This window comes from Acartia tonsa, chromosome 7, assembly GCF_053477335.1.
Source record: "Acartia tonsa isolate MP-2025a chromosome 7, ASM5347733v1, whole genome shotgun sequence".
In the NCBI taxonomy this organism is placed as follows: domain Eukaryota; kingdom Metazoa; phylum Arthropoda; class Copepoda; order Calanoida; family Acartiidae; genus Acartia; species Acartia tonsa.
In genome coordinates, this window is record NC_137266.1 from 11232093 (window position 1) to 11245044 (window position 12952).

The 12952-nt window shown below is 31.8% G+C and overlaps 1 protein-coding gene across 1 annotated transcript in view; it reads right to left on the minus strand.

The window, feature by feature from the left end:
* Positions 1 to 12952, minus strand: part of plx (PTB_TBC1D1_like and TBC domain-containing protein plx) — a 72369-nt gene that overhangs the window by 39748 nt on the left and 19669 nt on the right. Inside the window, exons 6-13 of the mRNA XM_080167485.1 lie at positions 6435 to 6495; positions 6077 to 6135; positions 4456 to 4539; positions 2582 to 2612; positions 1843 to 1925; positions 1563 to 1636; positions 1163 to 1243; positions 907 to 954 (exon numbers count right to left, since the gene is read on the minus strand). Coding sequence (XP_080023611.1) covers positions 907 to 954; positions 1163 to 1243; positions 1563 to 1636; positions 1843 to 1925; positions 2582 to 2612; positions 4456 to 4539; positions 6077 to 6135; positions 6435 to 6495 — 521 coding nt within the window. The remainder of the gene's footprint in view (positions 1 to 906; positions 955 to 1162; positions 1244 to 1562; positions 1637 to 1842; positions 1926 to 2581; positions 2613 to 4455; positions 4540 to 6076; positions 6136 to 6434; positions 6496 to 12952) is intronic.

Sequence of the window (12952 nt, forward strand, 5' to 3'; positions counted from 1 at the left end):
AATTCTGGAAAAAATAATGATTCGTCTGCTACTAAAAAATAAATATAAAAGGTGTTAGATCACATTAGCTTAATTATTAAATCTGCTTGGAGTTAAACATTAAAAAAGGGCCACATAGAAAAAACAAAAATAACGGGATTATTATTTGGAAAGAAGGTAGCTATGAATTTTCATTTGGTAGTTTATAAATTAGATGTTGTATTCTTAATTTTTAAAATTTAATACGGAATTGATACAACACCTTAACCCTAATATTTGTACAATACAACACAGTACAAATATATCATTACATTATAGTATCCAAAGAACTTGATAGAATGTTACCCAAGTGCATATTAATTTATTTATTTTGAATTTTAATTAGCAATGAATTTTTTACTCATTAATAAAAATGCAAATAATACAAACTAAAATCTGTCTGAGGGAAACCCAACGATAGCTTTCTGACAGTTCAAATTACCAAAGTAAAAGATAAAAAAAATTTGGGAGAGAAAAAACTTCATTTTAACAAAAGCCATTAATATATAGGTTTATAAAAAGTTATGTTTTTTACTTTAAACTAGCTACCTGAATTTGATTCTATACTTTATCTACACACACACACACAGCTTTTTCATTAGCGTTTATAACGAACCAATGCGCCATCCCAAAACTGGTTTATTAGGCCTAGGCTTAAAAAAGGCCTGAAATAATATTTTCCTACGTTTCCCATCCATTATCCCTGATTTCAATATCAATGACGGCAGCTATAGTGAAAATAAGGGCTCGGCAGCCACCGGTCAGCCAAGACAAAGCCTTAAATTTTGGGATCCTTTGAAATATTTTTTTTTGAAACAGGAATCAAAATGAATAGCTACAAATAAATAAGAAAAAACAAACAAATATCTTTAAAAATAAAAACAATACCTGAATTGTTTAGACCAAAACTTTTTCTTGCTCTCTAAAGACAACAATCTATGAAAAAAAGATATTAGGTTTTTTTTTGTAGCGTAGCTTACTGATCAACGGACCAAGTACATTGTATATATTTAATTGTCATTGGTACAGAGAATCTTTACAAAAAATCAGCCAACTATCGTGAATATCAGCCGAGAATATCCACATTTCGGTCCGACTTACAAAAGGACAGACAATATAGAGCAGTTTCACTACTAAAGAATACCTTAATTCTTTACTGGCAATATGAAGAAGCATAGTTTTGTTTGCACAGCCACTCTTTGAGTTATTCATGTCTTCTATATTTCTAAAATATAATTTAAAAAAATACAAAGTTTTTTACTGGCAGCATTGTTAAAAATAGATGAGAAAAACTAAAAATGGTCATAAAACTTCATAATAATCATTGAATTAAAACTGTCTAATTCGGCAAAATGTTTTTAATTCTACTCCATTAAAGCAGCTGCAATGACAAATTTTAATACTTTAATTTTTTTTTTGGTCTTTTTTTATTAGGTAAACAAGGCGTTTAAGGGGGAAAATATTACCTACCTTTCGTGATTTTATACGAACCCCCCCTCCCCCAACCCCCCCAAAAAAACATTAAAAGCGGTGCTATAACTTACTTGTTTTGATGAAGTTGCACGACATCTGACAAAGACATGGTCTTTTGAAGCTTTGTAGGCATTGCTGTCATTGACTAGTTGGGAACAAAAACAAAATATAAGGGAAGTTTTTCCTCAGAGTGCCTTGTTGAGCGCAAAAACCCTCAGGATTTTATTTTGGATTTTTCTACGTGATGGAAGTTTGATTGACATTATAAATAAAATGGCAAAAAGTTATTTTCAACCTGTTACTTAGGATCCCTGTAAAAGCTCGAAAAAGAATAAATTTTGTTTTGTTTTCCTGTGGTTCCATGGACATCTGACTGGTTAATCTTGGTTTGGAGGATAAAATGTTTACATTTACTGCTGCTAAAGGATCCACTTCTAAAGCATAACAGGGGTGAATATTCTTCATGGCATCCCCTACTAAATGGGACGGGGGGGAAATTAAAAAAAAAAGATTACTGCTAACATATTTTGGGGAAAAAAACTAGAAAAATATGTGGGAGGGGAAAAAATGAGTAATATAATGGGTACTGAAAAGATTTTTTCCCTCCTCCTTGGGGAAAAAACTTTGGGGGGTAAATTAAGTATTTTTTTCATCTGGGGAAAAAATGAATTTTGTACAGAATATACACCCCTGAAATATAAACAAGTAAGGAAACTATTGGTAGTAGAAATACTTTCTGAACAATAAAATATAGGAATTGTTAAGGGAAAAAAGTGTCATTGGATGACTAATTTTGGTTTTGAGGATAAAATGTTCACATTTACTGCTGCTAAAGGATCCACTTCTAAAATAAGTAAGGAAACTAACAGTACTGGATACCCTAGGGCATAGGGGAAAATTAAGCAAGCTATCTTAAATAGTAGCCGAGAAAACCTTGTTACGGCGGACGTTTCGAATCATATGGTAGCTTCATTGCTTAAAAAAATAAAGCACATAATAAAAGTCCGTTCTGCCAAAAATAATTCAAATCAAATTATTACAAAACAATGGTAAAGTATATTTGCTACATAATATAAAATTACTTTTTTACCTGACATATTGTTGTTGTTTTCTGGAATCATCTAAATCGAAATTATAATCATTTTTTTTATAATAAGTACCTTATGTTTCAGGGAGGGAGGGGATATTGGGTTGATTATTACACTGGTCCCTATGTTTTTTAATAAGGTTTTCTTGAACTTTTATTGAATTTGAATTAAGTTGAGTCTCTAAACGTTTCAACCATTAATTGTAATCTAAAAAAGGGGTCTTTTTGTGTATCATCATTAGGGAAGTACATCAACTAATCTGCCATTGTCTTATCCCTTTTAGATCTCTGATGATACTAGCATGCTTTAACTTTATTCCATTTGATGAAAAAATTATCGCAATAATCAAGTGAGAAAAAAGCATAGTATTCAATATCAGATAAAAAAGTATCGAATTTCTAAAAAATCATGCATCAAATTGCACGCTCAAATCATTAGAAATAACTGTTCTTAAATTAACAAGGATTACAACATCCATAAATAATGAACGTACCGACTTTCTGGGAAAGATTACAGAGTTGCTAAGCTTCCAAAATTGTCACTAATTGTTATAGGAATCATCATCAAAGTTTGAAATCGATAGGACAATTCTAACCTATTTAATTTAACGAAAAGAGCTAACGGTCCTTAGCGGACCAACCCTAGTTATAGAAAATCTTCGCTTTTAATAAGAATATGATCTTATCAGCTAATGAATTTTAACAGTACATTCATATCAGCTGCATAACTTTCGAGAGAAAAGGGGGGGGGGGGTAAAGGGGTGTTTGATCCCTCCCAACACTCAAAAAATACATTAGATAACCCTCTCAAATCTTTGAAACCCCTAAAATTATCCCCATCGAAAAAAGGATGTATTTATTTAGCTACTTTTACTCTTGTTTCTGCTTTATCTTTTGTCCATCAATGCAATTTGTGATTTTTCTTCATTTCTGCATCCATTACCCAACAACCCTTTGAGTTTAACCTAAAACCCATCGTGATTGACAGCGGTAAAAAGGGGGAGGTAGGTTGTGGTAAAATTCCGTAAAGGTGTGAGTTTTAACGCTTAAAAACAGTAGTAGAACGATAAAGAGAGGGGTAGGTTTCTGGTAAAATCCGTAAAGGTTATGTGTTATAAATTAAAAACAGTAGTAGAACGATAAAAATTTATGTTAACTTTTTAATTTTTTTTTGTCTATAGTTCATTTCAATAAGAAATACACATATTTAGTGAATATTATCGTTCTACTACTATTTTTAAGCCTTAAAACACACACCTTTACGGATTCTACTAGAAACCTACCCCTCTCTCTTTATGTGAACTTAAAATTTTTTTTGTCCATAGTTCTTTTCAATAACGAAAATCAAAACACATATTTAGTGAATATTATCATTCTACTACTGTTTTTAAGCCTTAAAACTCACTCCTTTACGAAATTTTAGCATAACCTACCTCCCCCATTCTAACAAGTATCAAGAGATTCAAAGATAGGACAACGGACTTAAAATAATCCTTCTTTGTCTGAGATTTTTCCTTTGTTAGCTTTGTATGAAAAAAAGGAAGTATCCCTCCCTCCTTATACTTAACCTAAAGAGAGAGAAACAAATACTTCTTATTTATATGTAGGGTTCAGTTCTCAATTTGGATTATGGATATATAGATTAGAATGGAAACAATACTTATTATTTTTTTATCAATTGTTAAATTACAATAAATGTATAATGTACTGCTTTCTGCTCTTTTGTACGTAGTGACTTGGCTGTGTTAATATTTCCGATGCTATTGGCTGATATTCAAAGACCCAATTGAAAGTCTGCACAGGGTCCACGGGGAGGTTATTTAACCCCTTCCCCCTTTATTGTTTTACTTCAATTAAATAACATTGTTTATTATTACCTCTGAAACAGCTGGAACCTTTTTGGCAAGAATCTTTTTCACAGCATCATCGATAAAGGAAGGTGGAGCCTTTTTGTGGCTAACCTGACGAAAAAGAAAAAAATGATATATTTTTTCCAGTATGGCTTCGAAACCGATTAATATCCGGTTGATTAGAATTGGTTTTAAGTCACACTGAAAAATAATATCGTATAATATTCAGTTTTCAACGATTACAAAAAAGCACAATCATAATATTTGGTCAGTCCGTGCCTGCGGTTTCTCGAGTCTAACAAAACTGTTTTTAAATTTATAATCGTATGCTTTAATATACGCGGAAAGCTTTTTTTAATACGATGCGATAAATAACTATTACACAATGGGATTTTAAATACTTTTTCCTTTGAAGTAAGAAAAATAGAATAGCTTCGCTTTAATTATTATAAATCCGGAAAACCTAAAGACAACAGAGCTTGATCTTTAAATCGTTTTTATGCCGCGCTGAATCGGGGCGATTCAGAGGTGAACTGTAGGCGCGCTGGTGGTAAGCCACAGCGCACCTGATTTTTAAAAGATTTTCGGCGCGGTGTTGTTAAATCGCTTGCGCACTCACTAAAATATCGATCCGTGCCAGTACAACTTTATTACTTAAGCAGTGCCAGTAAGGTATTTTATATAAAATACCGTGTCAGTATGGTATTTTATATAAAACATTAATATATAATTTATTTTAAAAATAACTATAAAAATGTTTTCACGATAGTTTTGCAATAAAATATTAAAGTAATTAAAAAAATATCCATTTATTACATATGCAATGGGTCTTTCGTTGGGGCTCAGTGCATGATTCACCCCGATTTAAACCGGCAATGCCACTCGGTGAGTGCCATTGCCGCGCCGGGCCCGCGCCACTGCCCGATTCAAATCGCCCATGCAAATTCGATTTAAAGATTGATATTAATAATTTGATGGTGCGCCAAATGAATCGCCCCGGTTTAAATCACCTATAAACGATTTAAAGATCGAGCTCAGAATACACCACAAGATTATATTATTTTGATGTATCTCTGTACAAAATCTTACATGATTACACGGTCAAATCACTTCAGACATCTAACCTATTAATTGCGCGACCCTTGCATGAAAGTTCTAACTGTGCATCGCAGCATTAGGTGCTTTTATTAACGTCCTTTATTATAACGCGTTGTTGGGCCGTGATTCGAACCTATCACCTACTCGCAACGAGCAGATGCGCTATATATACAAAGCCACCGTCGCCTTAAATTGATTTATTATAAATAGTTCATGTAAAAATGTTAAAATCAGCAAAAAAATTAAAACTATGTAATATCTGACATTTCAGTTTTTTAATCGAAACTTTTTCCAAAATTAATACTTAGATATTCATCGCATCGTATTATAGACAGATTTCCCGAGCAGATTAAAATTAAATTAAAGATTAAAATTAGTGTAAATGATATGATTTTTATTTATATATTCGTGGAAAATTGTCTGCAATACGAAGCAATACATGACTTATCAGAATGGCCATGAACCAGCGTATATTAATCGGTTTAAAAGCCATACTGAAAAAGCAACATCTCTTCTAAAGAAAATCTAGGAAGGCTAGAAAATAACCCACCTTCATTTTGCCCAAGTATAGGACTTCATACAGATGTGACATATTTCCAATTTCTTCATCTATTACAGGAATAAGTCATATTTTACGAGATGATTGGTCAGAGATCTAAATGGATAATACAATGGCCGATAATTTGATGTACATCCCCAATCATGATAAACATAATAAACCCTTCTGTAGATATAAATTATAGGTTGAAACACTGTGCATCCAACCAAGAATTAATAAGGGAATTAAAGGTTTTAAAACAACTAATGAGAAGGGAATGTTTAAAAAACTTTGGGTACCAGTATAATCTATAATCTGATTTCCCTGCAAAACTGACAATTTGACTAATTCATAATATGACTTAATTTTCCTGAATTTGTAATTGAACTTTTTCTCTTTTGCTCTGCAACTGAACTGTGAAACTCAGAAACCTAAAATGAAAAATATTAACTAAGTAATTTGATATTCATTTAAATTGTTTCTCTCAGAATGCCTGTATTTGCTTATATCATCTATGCCATAAGGTAATATTATTATTTTTTAAAAAGACATTTAAGACATTGTTTTCCTAAATCGCCTATGTATTTTAACTTTGCATATCATTTTAAATATATATCTTTTTTTTATATAATTGAATTGAGTTGTCAAATCAAACTCTAATACTTCATATACTCTAATTCTTTAAAACCTTTCCCTCATATCCCTAAAACATAATTTTGGATACATATTTTTAGCCATGTATTCAAACGCAAATTTGTGAAGCAAATAATTTCTGTACTTTCCTATATTATCCTGTTTTATTTCCCCTCATTTCCTTAAGGAGTTTTATTTTGGGTTATACGGTACATTGAAATTTGCTTTCTTTTTAATAGCGTATATGCTCTATATTTCATTCCATAAACTCAAAAAGTTTGCAGTCAAAATAGTATTTATTATTAAAGCTACTTAAATAGTTATTTCTTTCTTTTTTTTAGCCCCGAGGTGCCGAAGGCACGGGCTAAAAAAATGGTTTTAATCTTATGATTGTACATTTCTATATTCGTAGAAAGCGGTTTATAATACGATGCTAGACATAGTTTTTTCGTATTGATGAGAACCGGTTCCTGTCCACCGGATTCGAATGAATACGAGAAAAGTTGTTTTGTGTATCTGTCTTTCTGTATGTTCTCTCTATGGAGAGGATGTAATTTACTCAGGAGATGTAAGGTTGTTTTCTGGTGAAGATTTTCCAGCCCAATAGAATTATTATTCCAACCCTAATACCATTAATTTCGACGGTCAGTCTGTCTCTCTCTATATGTTAGGAGTATTATTAACTTCTTTGAAATTGATGGGACATTGCAAATACAATATTTAGGGAATTGTCACACAGGTCCAAATATGGAATTAATAGGGTGTGGGCCCGTGGGGTGGGAGCAATTTTCAATATATGGGTCAGGGATGAAAATGTCTCCACCACCCCCCAAAAAATATATTCCTTTTTAAGGTTCCAGGACAAACGCAGGAGTCCCAAACGTCGGAGTTGACAAACGCAGGAGTGTTAAAATATTCATTTTATTAAGTATTTCTATACAGATTAGGTTAGGTTAAGATATGAATGAACAAATAAGCCCCCCGCAGGGGTTAGGCATTTGAAAAACTTATAAGATGGTATAAAATAGGTTAGGTTAGGTTAAGTGTCCACTCCGACGTTTGGGACTCCTGCGTTTGTCGTAGGACCCTTTTTAATAGGGGGAGGTTATCCACCATTTCTCTATTTATCGAAGATAACAGATGCTAGGGGCGAAACCACTACTCCTAAAAACTATAATTCTTGTGTTACATTGCATTGTAACGTATCATTACCTAAGATCAAACTGCTGAAAGTCAACAAAAATAGATTTTTTCTTGCTAAATGACGAAAATTACAAAGAATTTGAAGTAACAATCTTAAGCTAGTTTCAAGTAATTTTTTGAAGCAAAACTAATCTACAATTCTAGTAACTGCTTGTCTGTTTGTAAGTTTAGAGATAAAGATTAAATCGATATGTAAAGTTAAACAAAACAAGGATGAAAACATCCACACAAAAAACTCCAACAGACTTCTCTTAACGTTACAGAGTAAAGGACAGGTTCAGATATAGAGTAAATGCTAAATATTTCATGGAATCTTCAAAAAAAAATTCAGAAGCATATCTTATTTGAAATTCCATTTTCAGTGTGGCTTCGAAGACGATTAATATCCGCGTGATTAGAACCGATTCTAAGTCATGTATAAATATTATAAAATTAATACCAGTTTTGTTGACCTGGGCCTTTGACTCCATGGGACCAAAAAATTAGAATTAATCTTATAATTTTACTATCCGCAGAATAAATAAATATTCCACTAACTAATAGATAGATAAAATGAGGTATAACTAAAGAAAAGGTTAGGCATAATTTTTATACAAATCTCACGAACAGACGAACGGATATTTAGAATTGTTAAATAGCTTAAATTATATACATATAATTATATCTATCTGGAATAATGCTTTAATGACAATACCTTTCTAGAATTAAGTCTTGGAGTAGCAGGGGTGTAAAATGATCAAACTATTTATCTATAATAATATTTTAATGACCAGGGAATCAATAAGCTGTTTTACACTAGTCCCCAAAGTTTCAATAATGTTTTCTATTTGTTGGCTTAATAACGTTGAGGACTTTTATTGAATTTTGATGAGTTGGTCCATGAAGTTGAGTGTCCAAGAGTTTCAACCACTAACTTTAACTTACATAAGGGGTAATTTTGTGTATTTTCATTGGGGAAATACATAAATTTATCGACCATTGTCTTATCCCTTTGAGTCCCTGTTTAATGACCATACCTTTCTAGAATTAAGTCTTGGAGTAACCAGGGGTGTGTGTGAGTGACTGTTTGAACGTGGTCGAAACTAATGAACAATTCATTGAATAGTTGGATAGAGCAAGTAAAAATAATAGCTTTGCTACTTGATAAAGGTATAACCAATGTAAATTATCCGAAAGGTTCATTAATTGTACAGCTTAATTAAATGTTGATTGGGTTGTTCAAACCAGCAATGTCTAAACTTTTTAACCACAGTTTTTGATCTAGAGAAGGGGTAATCCTTTTAAGTACATTTTAATTTATCTTCCATTGCATGTCTTATCCCCTAAGAATTATGTAATTTCTACAAGTCAAACATGCTTAAGTTTTTCAAAAAAAAATTCAATATATTTATTGAATATAAAAAACGCATTTAAAGGGGGGGGGGGGCGAAAGTGACACTTTTTGAAACCAAAACTAAAAGTCAAAGGAACTTAACTAAAAAAAGAGTTACAGGTCTGACATTTTGCATGGCAGTTGCTTTATAGGGGTACAATATGGAACTGTGAAAAAACGGCGGCGCAACCGCTAAAAACCGCCGAGAAAAGGCAAAAAAAAATTCGGCGGGAAACGGCTGTTTTCGGCGGTTGCGCCGCCGTTTCTTCACAGTTCCATATTGTACCCCTATAAAGCAACTGCCATGCAAAATCTCAGACCTGTAACTCTTTTTTTTAGTTGAGTTCCTTTGTTGACTTTTAGTTTTGGTTACAAAAAGTGTCACTTTCGCCCACCCCCCCCCCCTTTAAATTAATATGTATTAAGTTGTACCTACAAAAATTATAAAAAATTAGAGAGGTAAAATATCTTTTTTTCGGTGGTTGTCATTGCCTTAACAAAAAATAGTTAATGTTCTCTATTTATCGCAGAATTGCCTGCATGGTATTTTTTGCGGCGAAAACTTTTTCAACAACCGAAGATGTACGCGCTCTAAATGTATCGTTCTCGTCCTTGTTAGTTGCAAAATCATTTAAATCCTCAAACTTTGGGTTGGTTTGTTGGCTTTGTCATTAATGCATACAGGTTAATTTCGCGCGCTTTGATTTATATGTAAAGAAGTAAGAATTCTTTTGTCTGAAGCTTGAGATCTCAATACCAACTGAACCAATTGGGTTTTATACTTTAGGTAAGTTTCAAATAGGTCCTGTGATGTTTTTTGGCTATTTCATTTTCAGATTCGAGTCTTGGGATGGTTTGTTGCTATTTTCTAGCCCCTCTCTGTTCCTTTGAATACAAAGCACCTAAGTAATAGGGACGTAACCGCAAATTTGATAAATAATTTTGAAATAAATCCAGAAAGAGAGGGGACAATAAGCTGTTTACTACACTAGTCCCCAAAGTTTTATAAAAACACTTTGTTATATATCGGATTTATAATTTTGTGGACTTTTATTGTGTTTTATTGGTTGGTTCAAAAGTTGGTTGTTCAAACGTTTTAGCCACTTATTGTTATCTACAAAAGGGGTAATTTAGTGTAACATCATTCTTGATGTTGAACATCACTGTTTTAATTTTAAATGATTCCTTAATGATTCTTTCAATGCCGGGATCAAGATTTGAAACATTTTGAAAATCTTTAAAATTCATTGTATCCTCTTCAAATAACATTTCTAATCTGATAAAATTTGAAAAAAACTTTTTACAATTATATTAAAATTAATTGAAATAAAAGGTGTGGTATCTTTATTCTTTGACTAACCTCTAAGCGGCCTATAACTGTCTTCCCTAAACGAAAAACTCCCTCTCTCTTCTTATTTTCATTTCATTTTGACCAATAAGATTATACTTTTTAGAAAAGTTTTAAATACCTAGAAGTTTTTTTAAGGAAAATTTAACCATAAAGTAAAACCCACTCCCCCCTTCAATAATTTCATTATTTTAATATATGAAACTTAAATTAATAGTCTTTGGGGTCACCCATACACACCCTTTTGATATTTCTACATTAGCTACAGGCAAGCCCATATAATCATAGAAAAATTACAAATATCAAACATATTCTATTTTAGAAAATAAAAACTAAATGATTTGATTCATTGATAAAATGACATATAATGTTTTCACCGAGTACCTTACTTTTAAAAAGACAAAATCCTTAACTTATTACGTTTAATTCACCTAACAACAGTTCACTTTAATCTAAAAACAAATAAACATTTTTAAAAATATCACTTTAAAATATTTATTTATCACTTATTTAAAACTAAAAAGCTAAAACACAAATAAACTCAGTTATTGTGAACAAAAGTCATAAGAAACAAAACTTGAAATTGAGAACTATATTTATATAAGTAAAACTGCAAGGAAAAAAATCTCTGAAATGATATATGTGAAACATATGCTGTAGTTAGTCTGAATCAGCGAGGTTATACTGAGCTAACACACACACACAGAGAGAGTATTACGTTTCTTGTTTTCATACGGATAGATAGATAGTAACAAGGATGACCTCTCATAATCAGTAGCGCAGCTTATTTGCATTATATAAATATTCAGACGTATATTGCAAAGAAGGTTTAACCATACATATGTTTTCAGATAGATAGATAGATAGTAACAAGGATGATCTATGATAATCAGTAGCGCAGCTTATTTGCATTATATATAAATATACAGACGTATATTGCAAAAAAGGTTTAACCATATGTATATATTTTTTGTTTTCATACAGATAGATAGATAGATAGTAACAAGGATGACCTATCATAATCAGTAGCGCAGCTTATTTTTGCATTATATATAAATATACAGACGCATATTGATAAGAAGGTTTAATGATATATTGTTTTGTTTTCATATAGATACAGGGCGACCACTGCATACTATATATACTATTTATACTATATAGGATGAATTTGGATACTATATCATACTATATGACCAAAATTTACTATATATACTATATATTATTACCTTTACTTGACCAAAGATTACTATATATACTATATAATTTTACATTTATATAACAAAAAACGAATATTGTCAGTTTTGTGACAACGCCTCTTAAGGAGCGTTTTGTCTTATTTTCACATTAGATCTTCTCCTATTTCTAGCCCCTGCGGGGGGCTCAAAAGATACTGTGATGAAGAAAATCCTTTAAAATATATTTTTGTTTGTGATTATGATTTAAATATCAGTTATTTTTCATAGAATTAATTTAAGGGTGAGGGGGAAGTTTTACCACTTTCGCTTACTCCGTGATTATTAGGCTAGGTATCAATGTGAGACTATAGGTTATTTGGGATAAAAGTTTACTTTTGGGTAGTAGTTCACTTATGTTTAATAATTTTTTTTTGATAAGTTTTCAGGTTCAGGTGCTGCAGGCTTAAAGGTTGTTTCTGGACAGGTAAAAAAATTCAGGTAAAGTTCTGGTCCTGCAGGCCACCAGGTCCACTCTGGACTGGTAAAAATTCAAATTTTTTGTTTGAAGAGCTAGAGGTCATCTTATAAAACAGAATATGCATCATTTTGGATGTTATTTACATATCTGAAAACAAAAATTGAATATTAGCCCCCCAGGGTCAAGCCCTGCAGGCCTCCAGGTCCACTCTTGACAGATAAAAAATCAAATTTCTTATTTTAAGAGTTAGAGGTCAACTTATAAAACAGAATATGTATTTTTTTGGATCTTATTAACATATCTGAAGAAAATATATAAATCGGTCTCCAAGTTCAGGTCTAGCAGGCCTTTAGGTCCACTTTGAACAGATAAACAATCAAATTTCTTATATGAAGAGTTAGAGGTCTATTTATATAACAGAATATGCATTTACTTGGATAATATTAACATATCGGGATCCAAGTTCAGGTTCATTCAGAACAGGTAAAAGACTCAAATTTCTTATTTGAAGAGTTCAAGTTCAGGCCTCCAGGTTTTCTCTGGACAGAGTCTACATGGAAGCCTGCAGCACCTGAACCTGGTGGTCAATTGTATTTTTTCTTTAGATATATAAATAACATCTAAAAAGAAGGTGTTTTATAAACTAACCTCTAACTACATAAATAAGAAATTTTGATTT